At 36.8% G+C, this 16468-nt stretch overlaps 4 protein-coding genes across 4 annotated transcripts in view; 3 read left to right on the top strand and 1 right to left on the bottom strand.

Annotated features, from left to right (window-relative positions):
* LOC139090895 (uncharacterized) overlaps positions 1–10504 on the top strand; it is a 27862-nt gene extending 17358 nt beyond the window's left edge. Inside the window, exon 6 of the mRNA XM_070640776.1 lies at positions 10494–10504. The gene's annotated coding sequence lies outside the window, so the exon portion shown is untranslated. The remainder of the gene's footprint in view (positions 1–10493) is intronic.
* The window catches only part of LOC139090541 (uncharacterized), a 40895-nt gene that overhangs the window by 3321 nt on the left and 21106 nt on the right, over positions 1–16468 (bottom strand). The gene's annotated exons all lie outside the window — the stretch shown is intronic.
* On the top strand, positions 4197–4835 carry LOC139089864 (biglycan-like). The gene has a single exon (XM_070639502.1). It carries the CDS (start codon positions 4197–4199, stop codon positions 4833–4835), a length of 639 nt encoding a protein of 212 aa, XP_070495603.1.
* Positions 9403–16468, top strand: LOC139089854 (probable cytochrome P450 313a4). Its single transcript, XM_070639489.1, has 4 exons — positions 9403–9815; positions 10222–10375; positions 10709–11098; positions 16463–16468. Exons 1-4 carry the CDS (start codon positions 9403–9405, stop codon positions 16466–16468), a joined length of 963 nt encoding a protein of 320 aa, XP_070495590.1.

The following is a 16468-nucleotide window of genomic DNA, read 5'->3' as shown; positions in this document are numbered from 1 at the left end:
AAAAAGATTATTTTCAATAATTTCAATTAAATTTCCAGCCAGCGACAGAAAATTCAGGTCGGGAAATTCTTTTAAATTTTCCTGCTTAATTTCCAAAAGTTTGGAGTTTTCCACAGTCAGGCTGGTTAAATTTTCAGAACATTTTGACAATCCGAATGGCAAAAAGTTGACAATTTTGTTGATAATTTGAATTCCGTTGACTTTTGGGTCCATTTTAGGTAGACAGTCGTCAATAATGGTTTTAGGTGATGTTATCAGCCGTTCTGTTGTGACTTCACATTGATGGATTTTGGCATCAATTGCTAGTTCACAAGTTATCGTAAGTGAATTAATTTTTGAAATTAAATTGAAAATTAAAAGAATTAAAATGCAATTTTTTGACATTTTTTGGGAGTTTTGAAGGTTTTTGGGTGATTAGTGATTTAATTCCAGCAATGATTGACACTTTACTACCTTAAAATAGTCAGATATACTTTGTAAATGCAGCATAACCTCATTTGAATTTAGAACAGATTTAATAATGCTTGATAAGATTGAAAAATGATAAAAATTGCATGATTCATGATTTTAAGGCTTTGTCGGACATTTTGAGGCTTTGTCGGACATTTTGAGACTTTGTCAGACAATTTGAGGCTTTGTCGGACATTTTGATGCTTTGTCGGACATTATGAGGCTTTGTCGGACATTTCAAGGCTTTGTCGGACATTTTGGTGCTTTGTCGGACATTTTGAGGCTTTATCGGACAATTTGAGACTTTGTAAGACATTTTGAGGCTTTTTCGGACATTTTAAGGCTTTGTCGGACATTTTGGTGCTTTGTCGGACATTTTGAGACTTTGTCAGACAATTTGAGGCTTTGTCGGACATTTTGAGGCTTTATCGGACATTTTGAGGCTTTATCGGACATTTTGAGGCTTTATCGGACATTTTGAGGCTTTGTCGGACATTTTGAGGCTTTGTCGGACATTTTGAGGCTTTGTCGGACATTTCAAGGCTTTGTCGGATGTTTTGAAGCTTTGTCGGACACTTTGAGACTTTGTCGGACATTTTTGAGACTTTGTCGGACACTTTGAGACTTTATCGGACATTTTGAGGCTTTGTCGGACATTTTAAAGCTTTGTCGGATATTTTGAGACTTTGTCGGACACTTTTAGGCTTTATCGGACAATTTAGGGCTTTGTCGGACATTTTGAAGGTTTGTCGGACATTTTGAAGCTTTGTCGGACATTTTAAAGCTTTGTCGGACATTTTGAAGGATTTGTCGGACCTTTTGAGGCTTTGTCGGACATTTTTGAGACTTTGTCGGACATTTTGAGGCTTTGTCGGACATTTTAAAGCTTTGTCGGATATTTTGAGACTTTGTCGGACACTTTTAGGCTTTATCGGACAATTTAGGGCTTTGTCGGACATTTTGAAGGTTTGTCGGACATTTTGAAGCTTTGTCGGACATTTTAAAGCTTTGTCGGACATTTTGAAGGATTTGTCGGACCTTTTGAGGCTTTGTCGGACATTTTTGAGACTTTGTCGGACATTTTGAGGCTTTGTCGGACATTTTAAGGATTTTTCGGACCTTTTGAGGCTTTGTCGGACATTTTGAGATTTTGTCGGACATTTTGAAGGATTTGTCGGACCTTTTGAGGCTTTGTCGGACATTTTTGAGACTTTGTCGGACATTTTAAAGCTTTGTCGGACATTTTGAAGCTTTGTTGGACATTTTAGGGCTTTGTCGGACATTTTTGAGGCTTTGTCGTACATTTTTGAGACTTTGTCGGACATTTTGAGGCTTTGTCGGACATTTTGAGGCTTTGTCGGACATTTTGAGGCTTTGTCGGACATTTTGAGGCTTTGTCGGACATTTTGAGGCTTTGTCGGACATTTTGAGGCTTTGTCGGACATTTTGAGACTTTGTCGGACATTTTGAGGCTTCCACTAAATCAGCATTAAGGACCAAATAAGTAGAAATATTAATAAATCCAAAATTCTAATTTTTCTACCAGAATTTCCAATTTTCTTCACCAAATCCGCACTTCCATTAATCCTGCATTCTCTTTTAATTATCCCGACAAGTTCCATCAGTTCCTTCTCATTACAACCACCAGAATTTACACATTTATTCTCATAAATGTAGACAAATTGCAGGAATTTTAAATTTTTAAAAATATTTCCATCAATTTCCATTAAAAAATTATCATTAAAATTGATGTAAGTCAGTTCCGGACTATACAGGAACAAGTCAGCCTCAAGAACTTTCAAATGATTTCCCCAAATCCACAAAAATTTCAACTTCGGAAATGCTTTTAAGTCATTTTTTGTGATTTCCTTTAATTGACAATATCCAAGCCTTAATGCTGTAATGTTCCTTAAATGCTCCTCAAAGCCACTTATCATGAAGTACATCACAACAGCCTCAATGCTTATTGACTCAATTCTGTCCAATTTGACATTTCTGGCAAGCAATTTGAGTCTGTTGACTTTGTAGTTCCTTTTAACCACGACAAGCTTGTTATTGACTCCGCATTCCTTGAATGTGACATTGTCGAACCAATTTGATTTGGATTCATATGAGCAGGTGATGTTGATTGGTTGGATATGAGTCAGCTGAGAAGCTTGGACAGTTAAGGATAAAATAATGAAAATTATTAAAATTTTCATAATTTTTTTTAGGTGCTGCTTTGTTGGATTTGATTTGAATTGTGAGCGGATTTTATGGGTTTTTGCTGATAAGCTGTGCATGCAGCATGTCATGTTGTAGTTATAAAAATTGTAAATTTTATCATGATTTATTCAAGGTAATCAGAATCAAGGCATTGACACTCAAAATTGTTTCATCGGAATTCTAATGAAATTCAGTGCCAATTCCTTGTTCAGAACCGAACCAAATATCACAATCGATCCCAAATCCGACATCAGCGGCTAACGTGTCTGACAGAGCTCAAAGTCAACATGAGTCAACTTCGAGCTCTGCTGCTGAAGTTAAATCGAATTCGAATCCCGATTTAAACAGAATCCAGCACAATTTTAAAATCATGCCAATGGGTCGTTCACTTATTGCGTTCAAGAGTGAGAGTAGATGGTGTGGAGGGGTTGATTCAGGCTTGAGATTGTACAACACCTGGTATTAAAAACTGTTATTAAAATTCAGCTTTAGGGGACCCATCTGAAGAAGGTCATGAATCACAATTGATCTGAACAACCAGTGACGTAAGTATGGTCTTATTTATAACTAAAATGCTTTACATTTGGCTCTGTCATGGCCTCCCTTAATTCTTCTGAAACTAGGTCCTATAGCTGACTTCAATCTGCCAATTATCGGCTCTCTCACTTAGTTTTTTTATGAATTCTGTGTCCACAAGTTAAGCTGACATTCTATTGTCAATGTTTTAGGCCAAGTGGCTTTTGGAAGCTCGAAAAGGTCTCTTACCTTAGAAATTCAGACCAAGGATGATGCAATTAACCTGTGTATATATTCCAGAATTGACAATTTTTATAGTGCCTTCTTCAAACGTAATAAGTCTAAGGACTTTTAGAATTTGTCATTTATTAGGCACTAGACACTACAATCGATGATCTGTTGAATAATTCCTAAAAATTCCTATGTCCCTGCTGAAACCAATGATACCCAAATACTAGACAATAACTCAAAAGAGCTGTACAACAACAAGTACCTGATCCAATTGCACCATTCAGGTACAGAACTTTCGAAACTTTTTTTATAGGTAAACTGTACCTAAATAAAACTTTTTGTTTACATTATTTGAGATTTTCCAGGTAACTTTTCAGTATAAAATCTCAAAATTTTTCCACAATCATCATCAATTCAGCATCAAACATTCATCTGTTGACATCAAATTTGTTCTGACCAACAAAATCTCAAAATTTCTGACAAAAATCTTGAAATTTAATTAAAATTCTGGCAACATTCTCAAGTTGAATCCAAATTCTGACAGAAATTTCAAAGTTTAATTAAAATTCTGACAAAAAAATTTCTTAATTTTTACCAAAATCTGAAATTTAATCGAAAGTCTGACAGAAATCTGTAAATTCTGACAGAAACCTCAATCATTAAATCAAAAGTCTGACAAAATTGTTCATTTGATTGACCAGCAGCAAATAGCTCACAAAACCTTCCAAAAATCCAGGAATTCAAGACTTAAATACCATCAAAAATCAAATTCAGCACAAGACAATCAATCAAAAATGGGCGACATTAACTGTGAAATCTCATACGGATCCGACAGTTGCTGCATTCACATCAGTTCCATCGACACAAGACATCAAAAAATTAAATCATTTCCATCAATCCAAGATCCAGAAATCTTCAAAAAAGTCAATCATGTTGCAATTCATCGTGGAACTTTACCAACATTTCCAACAGAATTAATTGACTTTTTTCCAAATTTAAAGTTCCTTGAGATCAACAATTCCAAAATGAAGGGAATTTGGTCTGATGACTTGAAGAAATTCACAAAATTAGAGCAACTGACGCTCGACGACAACGAAATTGATTATTTGCCTCGAAATTTATTCGAATTTACGCCAAACTTGACACACATCAGCTTCGTCAGGAACAGAATTACAAGAATTGGTGCTGAAATTTTTGACAATTTGAAGCAACTTGAACGTGCTGATTTGTCATGCAATACAAGAATCGACTTCTGTTACAGCAGTTTAAGGCAAGACATGGACAAAATGAAGGCAAAGATTCTGGAACGTTGTGAACCAATTCGAAGTCTGACAAAGCTGTCGATGGAAAATGTCATCAATAACATTGGTTTCCACAGTGATCCTTTATACGTTCTACTTCTTGCTAAGCATTTATACTTGAAAATTGAGTAAAAATTTTAAATAAAATTGTATTTATTGACTAAATTTAAATGACAGAATTGACTTATTTATTGCAACTTTTTAATCACATTTACAGGAACAACTAGCTTGATTAATGATCAGCAGGTCAGTTCCAAAAATTTAATTAATTTTCTTCTTAACAACAATCAATCCAGCACCCCCCAAAACCACAACTACCCCAAAAATCAAGCATATCCAAATCACCCAACTTCCAGTCCCCAATTCACTATTTCCAACAGCTTCAACCCTCCTACCCGAGCATCTATCCTTAACAGCATCCACAATCCTTGCCACACGATTCTTTCCATGTCCAAACATTCGAATGCAGTCATTGTCCAGTAAATGAAGGAAATTCAGCCTTTTTAAGTCATCAAAAATTTTTCCATCAATTTTTTTCAATTTATTTTCATTCATGTTGATGTACAGCAGGTCCTGATTGTACATAAATAAGTCTTTTTCGAGCACTTCCAGATTATTTTTGACAATCATTAAATATTCAAGTTTTGGAAATGCTTTCAAGTCATTTTGTCGTATATCCATCAATTGACACATCTCAACGGTCAAAATTTGAATTTCCGTAAAAAATTCATCAAATCCAGCTGGAAAGAAGTTCATTTCCAGCATTAACATGAAAATTGCAGCAACGTCGGTGTTGTTTTTTGAATATACATGACTGCCTGTGACGTCATTGATCTTATATCCTGGACTTTTGATGATTAAGTCACTGTTCACACTACATCCATAGACAAATGGCAGTGGAGTTGATTTTGAGGTTACACTGAACCTGCAATTGATGTCATTTGATAGTGACATGTTGATGGATGTCAGGAATAAGAGAATTGAGAGGAATTTTTGATGATTTGTAGGCATTGGAGTTGTTTTTATGACTGAATGTCATTTAGTTTAGGGATTGGAGCTGTATTTAGAAATGTTGGGAATTTGCTGTATGATTGAATGGACTTGATTATGTAGAATTAAGCACGAATCAAATGTTAATTGTTATCATGGCTTTGTATCTTGTCTAGATTACTAAAAAAGCATGCAATTTAGGTCAATTCAGTTTTTTTTTCACTATTGGCAGCTGTTTTATTGAACCATAACTCAATTAAAAATAAAAGCAAACAGCCCAGAAAGCACACAGTTCAGAAATGGCCAGAAATCCAGATTCTAGACTTATTTGGCTCAAATATGAGACTGCTTTGCTGACAGCACAGATCAATTTTAATCCACAGCCTCTCTTCGTTGACATCTGATGCTGACTCTATTGCTAGATAACGGTTATCAATTTACAACACCAAATGCAATTTGGTAGACAGAAATGGGAATGGATCGTTAACACTTTAAAGAAGCATGAAACAGACATTACAGCCGTTGAGAGGGAAGGAGTGCAACGACACAAGAATCTAGCATAATCAGCTGTTTTGGACAGAAGCAAAAACCTGTTCAATCGATTTATTAAAGCCCTATAATTAAATAGCCTGATTGTTTGCCTTTTATTAGCAATTTGAGAGTAAATAGCAAGAAATTCATCTCAAAACTCTGAGTATAGTGGATCTCATAGGGAAATTTTTAGTGTAATTTTCGATATTTGTCTTACTTCCTTGGCTGGAGCGCACTAGGGCTTATTACCGCGCGTAGGGAATGTCTGAAGACAGCTCTATCCTTCGAATCCCTCTGTCTGTTCAGGAGTCTTTAAATACTAACTGAAATAACCATTAAGATCTGTTGTCAGATCTCATTTCATATTCAGCAACTTATAAGAGTCATGCTGGATTTTATATTCATTATTTAGAATTGATTAGAACTTTGGAAGGAGTTTGTAAGCAAAACATGACCGAAATTGCCCTTTTCTACACAACAATGGGCAGATTTTGGAATTAAGTAAACTATTTCAATCACAATAATCCGTTTTATTCATGTTTCTTTAAGGAAATGATCGGAAATTACGTAACGCTTAAGGAAGATGAGGATGATGGGGATGATGGGGACGAGGGTCATGTGGGGGAAGAATGATGGGGATGAGGGTCAGTGTGTATGCAAATGCACCACTGATTCCATTTTTAGCTCATAATTTGATTACAAAGCGTTATGGTAAGTGTGAAGGCGTCTTAACAGTTCTATTCCAAGTGTCACGTAGTTTCTTAACTTTCCTTTTGCTACCTGAAATTTAAGAAATTTTTCTAAACTTCTTGTCAACATATTCACATCAATTAGCATCAGTACAGCAACAAACATTCAACAGTCGACATCAAGTCTCACAAATTGAAGCTAAATTCTGACATAATTTGATTAAAAACAGCAGCAATTAACTGACAAATCAAGGAATTCAACCCAAAAATCATCAAAAAATGGTCGCAGTAAATTGTGACCTCTTAATCGGCGACGACTGGAACTGCGTCTTTATCAGATTCATCGACACAACAAATAAAAAAATTACATCATTTCCAGACATTGACAGCGATGAAAAATTCAAAAGAGTCAATCGTGTGCTGATTTATCGTGGAGTAGTTCCAACATTTCCGTCTGAATTGATTGACTTTTTTCCAAATTTGACATTTCTTGAGATTTACAAGAGCGGATTGAAGGCAATTTGTGGTGAGGATTTGAGGAAGTTCACCAAATTGCAGCACCTTAAGCTTGACGACAACGAAATTACTTATTTGCCTGGAAATTTATTCGAATTTACGCCAAATCTCAATCATGTCAGTTTCATGTACAACAAAATTAAGAAAATTGGTCCGAAAATTTTTGACAATTTGAAGCATTTGTCCAGCGCTGACTTGACATTTAATAGAAAAATTGACTTTAAGTATTGCCGTACGTACCAGAACATGTACATATTAAAGGAGCGTATTTTAAGGGATTGTAAGCCACTGGACACGTTGCAAAATATGGCAATGAAGGTTGTGTCCGACAACATTGATTTAAAAAATATTAAGTACATTACGATGATTGCTGATGTCTTGGATAATAAGTATTTGCAGCGATGTTGTGAACTATTTTGGATATTAGACTGAATTTAATAAAAATATTTTTTCAAAAATGTCAAAAATTTATGCTTATTATTAATCATATTCAGGAACAAGTTCTCAATAGGAAAGGTTAAACATGATTAATGTTCATCTGTTTAGGCCAGTGGTGGGCAATCTGTATGCTGCGGCACACCTGAATATACCTGTAAGTTTTTGGAAATGCCATTAATCATATCATGTGATTCATATGCTATATGAGGCTTTGATTGATTGACTGACCATTAAGGTGTGCCGTGAAATATAAAAGGTTGTCCATCACTGCAAATAATTACCGGAATAATTTGTCACAAAACTGCAAAACGTGCGTGGAGGAACATTGGATGCTTATCTAATTTTTCGGTATTATTTGTCCAATTTTTGATATGTGGACTGTTTGGTCTATGCTAATTTTCAGAGATAGACATTGAAATTGGTTACTTTAGGGCCAATTCGGAACTCACAATTGAATCCGACTTACTATGGCCTGCTTACTGTGAGGTGCTTACTTTTTTGGGAATCTGACTTCAAATTTGGACTTTAAATCTACTCCAAAGTTTGACTTTAATTGAGTCCGACTTACGGAGTCCTGTCCAAGAGCAAGACTATCCAAAAGGGTCTATTTAGGTTGGATTTGGAACTCACCATAATAGACAATCATCATAGATTCTCTCCTTATCCTTTTGGATAGTCTGACTCTCCTTGAGTAAGACTCCGGAGGTCAGACTCAATCAAGATCAACCTTTGGAGTAGATTTGGTGCCCAATTTTGAAGTTGGATTCCGAAAAAGTGGCAATTCATGACAATTCTGAACAGTCCCATAGCCTTCCTCATAATAAGCAGGCCATAGTTAGCATATTCATAGTGTTGTAGCTGGGAATGAGACACAAGCTTGCTATACTTTAGAATCCAGTAGGGAGAAGGTATCCAGGTGCTCGAAGAGCAACATGGCTTAGGACAGTAATGAAGGAATGCCAGTTAGATGTCAAAATTGAGAATTTGTACAAGCTTTGTGATACAGCCAGCAACAGAGTCAGATGGAAGGCATTTTGTAGTAACCTAGGCTCCAAGTCGGAGCATGGTTCCAGTAAGTAAGTAAGCATATTCAAGAGAGAATTTAGACAAATAAGGGTGAGGGGTCAAATTTTGAATTTTTTATGGGTTCTGGCTATGTCCCTGCAAGTGTATGCAGCTTATAGCCTCATAGACATCAATGCGCTTTAATTCCATCCACCCAAAAGCATTCTTACTTGCAAGCTACTATTTCCTTTTCAGTTTTGTCAACCAAAAATCTGACACATGCTATTTAGTGACTATTTTAAAGTGCGATCGGCAAGTCAACCCAAAAAATGGTCGGAATTGAGTCAGTTCTAATATTTTTGGTAGTTAGTCTTACAACTTACTACATTGTGAACTATTGGAAGTCGCAAAGGATACATGAGTTGGCATCAAGACTTCCTGGAGACAATGGAATGTCATTATTGACATCACTGTACCTTTTATTTACACTAAATCGGAAGGATTATGTTTCTTTTGTATTAAGCTTCGTTATGGACGAGCATCCAATGACGAAAGTTTGGTTCCTTAATAAGCTGGTGATTGTCACAAAAGATGCAGATTTCATCCATAAAGTCTTCAACTCCCAAAAAGTCTACGATAAGCCGAATGTATTTTATCAAGGATTTCTGGTTGAAAAAGGTTTAATTGTCATGTCCGGTGCTGAACACAAAAGACATCGGAAAATACTCAACAAGGCATTCACATCGAAAATGATGCAACGACTACCGGACATATTTGATGAAAAGTCAATGAAAATTTTGGATTTATTGGAAGAACGGATGGATTGTGGTGAATTTGAGCTGACTGACTACATTGGTGCTTACTCATTTGAGGCATTTGGAAAGAGTAATTTTAATTATGAGATTAATTATTATGATAGTGAGATATTTCGTGCTTATAAAGGGTGAGTTGTGGTTTTTAGACTAGTTGTTGCTTTATCTAGGTTCCGTCAGGGGCAAATCCATGTAGTTTTTGAGGAATGGTAGTCGGAACCGAGTCGAAACCAAGTCGGAACCGAATCAGAACCGAGTCGGAACCGAGTCGGAACCGAGTCGGAACTGAGTCGGAACTGAGTCGGAACTGAGTCGGAACTGAGTCGGAACCAAGTCGGAACCGAGTCGGAATCAAATCAGAGCCGAGTCGGAATCAAGTCGGAACCAAGTCGGAACCGAGTCGAAACAGAATCGGAATCAAGTCGGAACCAAGTCGGAACCGAGACGGAACAGAGACGGAACCAAGTCGGATCCGAGTCGGAACCGAGTCAGAACCGAGTCGGAACCGACTCTAACTCTTCATATTCTCCTTTTCAGTTACTGCTCTTTGATCGTCGACACATTGCCATTCCTGATTGTTGGACTTGACAGAAAATTCCTCAATTTATTGAATTTAGGAAAAAGCTTGACTAAAATTGAGAAGACATTTGATGAATTCTTTGATGACGTTCGTAAAACAAATCAAGAAATTGTAAGTGACACTGAGCATACAGTTGTTAACCTTCTATTGGATACCGGTAATAAGTTTAATGAACAGGAAATTAGGGAGGAGCTGATTATGACTTTGTTGGGGGTAAGTACGATTAGAACTAAATTGATTCCTTCTTCGGGTCTTTGGGTCTTCGTGTGTTCGGGGTTTTGAGGTCTTCGGGTATTCGGGGTTTTGAGGTCTTCAGGTCTTCAGGTCTTCTGGTCTTCAGGTCTTCGGGTCTTCGGGTCTTCAGGTCATGAGATCTTCGGGTTAATCATCCTTTTAACTTGACATATTTGACTAGTCATTAAATCCCATCCATTTCCAATAAAGGCATTTGAAACAACAACAAAAACAATATCAACAGCTCTAATGATGCTTGGAATGCACAAAGACGTCCAACAGAAGGCAGTCAATGAAATTGAAGCAATTTACAGTCAAGATGCCAATTCAGAATTTTCTGCTGATTTTCTACAGAAATTTACATACTTGGAACTGATTTTAAAGGAAACAATGAGACTTTTTGCTGTTGCTCCAATTGTAGCTCGAGAGACATCCGATGAAGTCAGCATAAATGGCTATCTGATACCCAAAAATACAACAATTATAATTTCAATCAATGCGATGCACAGAGATGAGAAATATTGGGGAACTGATGCTGATCAATTTAGACCAGAAAGATTTGAGGAGGAACTGAAGAATCCACATGCATGTCCCTATCCTGTCCCTATCCTGTCCCTATCCTTCCTTATCCTTCCTTGTCCTTCTCTATCCTTCTTTCGAGTCGGAACCGAGTCGGAACTGAGTCGGAACCGAGTCGGAACCGAGTCGGAACCGAGTCGGAACCAAGTCGGAACCGAGTCAGAAAAGAGTCGGAACTGAGTCGGAACAGAGTCGGAACTGAGTCAGAACCGAGTCGGAACCAAGTCGGAACCGAGTCAATAAAATTCAAGGTTTTAATAAAATCCTCAAAAAGTCAATCAAATAGTTCATTAAACTCCAAAATATTTCAGATTCCAAAATCCAGCGACATCTATGTCTGAGTTCCATAAACATCGAAAATGATCATTTTTAAGTCACGCAACCAAAAGAGTCATGACTCTCAAAACTTCAAACCAGACTGAGAATTATGAAATATATTTTGTGGCTTACAAGGTCAAGTTCGTTCGATTGATGTTACATCCATGCCTTAATCCACTTATATAACGTGATTTTTTGTTTCGTTTGTTTTGATTCCGACGTGAAGCAAGTCAATGAACTTAATGCGATCGAATAATGAGTATAATTGGTATTTCAATGTGTTACTTTATTAAATGAACAATCATGGACCAATATTTGATGAATTAAGTATGTAATTGCTGTATTTTGGGCTATTTAATGTGTCAATATTTACTTTATGGTTAGTTTTAGATGCTAATTTATGCTTGTTAATGTGAAATCAATGCTTGAGAGGGCTGAATTGTTGGAAAGAATGAGATGCGGAATTGATCGACTCAAGGACAGCGTGATTCTGGATTTAGGTTAGTGTGCCTTTTGGGTTCAAGGTAGATTATATGAAATTCAGGGTCAAGATAGTCATACTTGACGCCTGGGATTGGATTTTTGGTCATTTTTAGTTATCTAAACTTGATTATGGGTTGAGGCTGGATTACAAAGAATCTGAGCTGGAGTCAACTGCTAGCTGACTTAGAATCAGAGTCACAATATCATGCGGCCAGTTAATTCTACGACGTGAATTTTGAATGTGAATTTAAATGCACACAGAACTTTGGATTCGAGTTTTCAATGGAATTTAGTCGACTTGAGTCAGTAAGATCGGATATTTGAGTTAACAATACTTTGAAAGTCTGTAAGACCAAAAATACATAAAGACACCTTAGTTGGACTCCGGACTCAACTTTCTATGGCATCAGAAGAGGCGTCTTCACACAATAGCTCACCCCTTAGTTGCCCAGACATAGCTTTACTCCTGTTTACCCTCATATCCTACCTTCTACTTACTCATAAAGCCTCCATAGCTCAACACCTCTGTTGGCAGAGTGGACAGGACTCAATAAGCAACCAGTAGGTACGCTATGTGGTGATTAAGTACAATGGCAGTCTAGGTCTCAATATCAATAACCCTTACTTGACAGCGAGACTTTAAATTGCTTCATTTTTGAGTTGATTTGAGTAAAAATTCCAGTGGTTTTTAAAAATCATCAAAAAAATGACAAATGAATTCGCAAATGACTCCAATTTCTTTGTTTACTTCAGCCTTGAGTTTACACTTTTTTTTTTCAAATTAAACTGAATTGTTTGAACATATTTCAAATACCAAGGATAACAGATGATGATGATGATTGAGATCAATAATGGTAGTGATTTTGGACTGTATTGTTGTGCATTGATGGAAATTTATGATCATAATTTTCTCTGATCTTGGTGCGAACAAAGCATTGCCAATTTATTAAAATGAGAAAAATTGAAACACAGGAAGAACAAAGTGGTAGCAGGGAGGGAGGTCTAAACTTCCTGGTGTAATATTGCCTAAAAAATTGCAACTCTGCAATTTGGTTACCGAGCACACAGTTTTGGGTCATTATTTTGGTACAAAACTTTACGTTGAGCGTCTAAAAATGCAATTCATTAACATATCCATTAGATATGTCCAACTAAATTCTCAATAGCTTCACATGAGTCTAAATCTTCTCTTGGCAATAACACCAAAATATTCTCAGTCTATTCTCAGCTCTTTCTTATTTCTTCTCCTTAACAGCACACAAAAATACGTCATTTTGACTTCTTTCGTATTTTTTCTTTTTGTTATTTGATCCGCATGGCTTGAACATGTGCGTCATGTGAGAAGTGTCTTGACACGAAATCCATTAAAAATACTGACCGCAAATTAATGACAAATTCTTCTATTATTGTATTAAGGGATTTATCAGAATCGGAAGCATTTAACCGATTAACACTAATTGAATAATCGATCATAGCTGCATGTCAGCATGTCTAATTCGACACCAAGGCTACCTTTCCCTTTATTTTTTCAATTAAAATCATCAAGACAGCTAAAGGTTCCCCCAAAATTTTTTTGTTAATAATTAACGTTGTAGCTATTAGTTCCTTTAATACCTTTATGAGCACATAAAAGGGTTTTTGGGTATCTCCAAAAAAAATACAGCAACAACAATGACTTGCAAGTACAATGAAGAAAATAAACCGCCAAAAATCACGAACAAAATGTGGTTTTCATTGACTACTCTGTACTCTCATGTATATGATGATGACGTGCATGATGGTTGACTATATTGGAGTATTTTCAGTATACGAAGTGGATTAGCAGCGCATTAGGGATGAGTCATGAAAGTCTGATTGCCGGGGGTATGGAGGGGTAGGTTAAGGTGCAGTTAGAAGGTTAAAAAATATGGAATTTAAGCAGGGTTGGCAGGAAACTGATGTGGAGGTGCCTCTACTGGAGTCCGGACTCCAAAGTCCTGCCAACTCTGGATTTAAGCTTGTTTTGGGATTTTTGAATTGAAAAATTCGGGAATTTTGTCCAAACTAGAAGGTCCAAAGCTCCAAACAACCCAAATCCACTTACTTCTGGATATGTCATTGCCTGAGGTGTGGGGTGGGTGAATTGTCTGATTTTGCTTACTGCCCAGACCTCATATGCATCAATACTTCATTTAGACACGACTCATTGACTCCCAAAAAACCCCTAAAACCCCCTCTATCCCCCTCTATCCCCCTCTATCCCCCTCTATCCCCCTCTATCCCCCTCTATCCCCTCCTACATACACCCACGTCTAATTATCATCGACTCATTCAGTAAATTTACTCAATTCTCACTTTATTTTAAATGACATTCTTTCAAGATGACTTGCAATTCCATCGTAATCTCATCCACACGAATTATCATTTAAATTTTTGCAGAAATCTCTAAATACACAGAAGGCTTCGTGCCTGATTGCCCACAAAAATGATCGAATCTTTTAAAAATTGTTTGATTTTCTATCAGTAAATGATGATGTTTGTGTGTTAATGTTTATTTAGTGGACAACCAGTGGTGGGTGACATGTGAGTCACGACACCAAGTTGTAAATACACGACATACTACAAACCGTATTCATGGCATTTCCAACATTTGGACTGTATGCCGTGTTCGATTTCCGTCAAGAATTTTGATCAAGGTGTGCCGCAAAAAATGAAAGGTTGTCCACCACTGATTTTAGACTTGTTCTTAACGGCTGTAAAAAACTAATAATAATTGTGAAAAGTAAATCTCAGAATCTCATGTTTGATAATAAAATGGTCAAATAATGATTGATATGGTATCTTGTAATGCGGAGTTTGAGTAGATTTGATGACGTTTGATTGAAATTTTGTAAAAATGAATGAAATATCAGGGTTGAGGGCTGTATCCAGGTGTTCACCTCTCTCCCTTTCCCTCCACTAGTGAGTGACTCTACCGGGAGGTCTAAGAGCTCTTCAAAGTAAGGAATTTAAGACTATTTTGGAATTTTTATCTTGAAAAAGTCAGCAATTTCGTCCAAATAAGAAGGATCGAAGCTCAAAACGACCCCAATTCAACCCTCTCTCTCTCAATAAGCCACGACAGGATGCAATGTGGATCACCTGACTTTACTCCTTCCCATATCACATATAACCATCAATGCAACTCAATTAATAAACACTTCCTTAACATACAACCAGAATTGGCAGAACTCCAATGTGGAGACGCTTTCATTGGAGTCCGGACTCCAAAAGCCTGGACTCCAAAAAAATGGGTGGCCGGACTTGTTGGACTTTTGGAATCTGGACTCCAAAGTCCTGCCAACTATGCATACAACATATTTGATACAACATACTTTAATCCACAGAAGTATGGAATTGATAACTTAATTAATAGAACTGAATCTATACTCAATTTAGGAAGTATTGTCAACAAAGAAGACCTGTCAATAAATAACAAATTGAAAATTGCAATTCATTAACACAGATTATATACGCAAAACAGCTCCACAATGTTGGAAAGTCCCAAATTAAAGTATTTGATAAACAACTATCAAATATGAGACAGAATTCGAAGTTGACTTGGATTTTGGTATTGGATATGAATTTTGGAGATGACTGGGTCATACACTGGATGACTAGGGAATGGAAAACACCTAAAATCCTACTCAATACCTACCCTACTCCTTCCCTACTTCTATTCCTGGATATTGATGAACAGAAGCGTACCCTAAGGAGTTCAAACTCCAGAATCCGACAACAGCAGAGTCCGGACTCCAATAGAGTCCAAGAGACTTCAAAATGGACAATTTGAACTCTGGTCTGACCCCCAAATCCCACCTTGAATTAGCTCCTGTTAGTCAATCCATATCAATCATTCCCAACATCCCCATTCACTTCAATCCAATCCAATCCAAAGATCAACAACCGCATAGTCAACTTCAACCTCAGACACAAAATGACGTTATTGAATACTATCAAATTCTTAAACAAACATTCAACGATGAAATTCTGCAATATTTTTTGATTATCACTTGAATATGGTAATTTAGAGCGAATTTTTTTATTTACTAGAATAAACTGGCTTTTGTCTGGATATACCCGAAAAATTTGTTGACTATTTTGACTTTTACTGACTATTTTGACATTTATCAAAATAGGAAAAAAATAGTCGGTTAATCTATTACAGTGGTGGGCAACCTGTGTGTTGCATGACACACCTTGGTGGCAATAATTGATTGAATTCGGAAACGGGAGACGGTTTAGAGGATTTGCGTAAAACTTCCAGGTGTAAACGGGCATGCATATCACTGATCCATGCAAATGACCGTTACTAGGTACCACTAAGTGACTTTGGGTGACTTTAGGATGGTATCGAGTTTAATGACGACAATCCTGACTTGTGGTACCCTGTTTCGTCTGTAGAGCTGATTTCAGGTGTATACGGGTACGTCCATGACTTATCTGTCCAAATGTCCGTTACTGGTATCAATAGGCGATTCTCGGATCATGGATCGACAACCCTGACTTATGTTGCTCGGGTTTGTCTCTATTTTGTTCATATTTCAACAATATTACATCTTCCAGGTGTAA

Source organism: Chironomus tepperi, unplaced genomic scaffold (genome assembly GCF_022539635.2).
Source record: "Chironomus tepperi strain 1889 unplaced genomic scaffold, CSIRO-AGI_Ctep_v1 contig_13, whole genome shotgun sequence".
NCBI lineage: Eukaryota > Metazoa > Arthropoda > Insecta > Diptera > Chironomidae > Chironomus > Chironomus tepperi.
The sequence above is the reverse complement of the archived record's forward strand: the minus strand, read 5'-3'. Positions and strand labels throughout refer to the sequence as shown.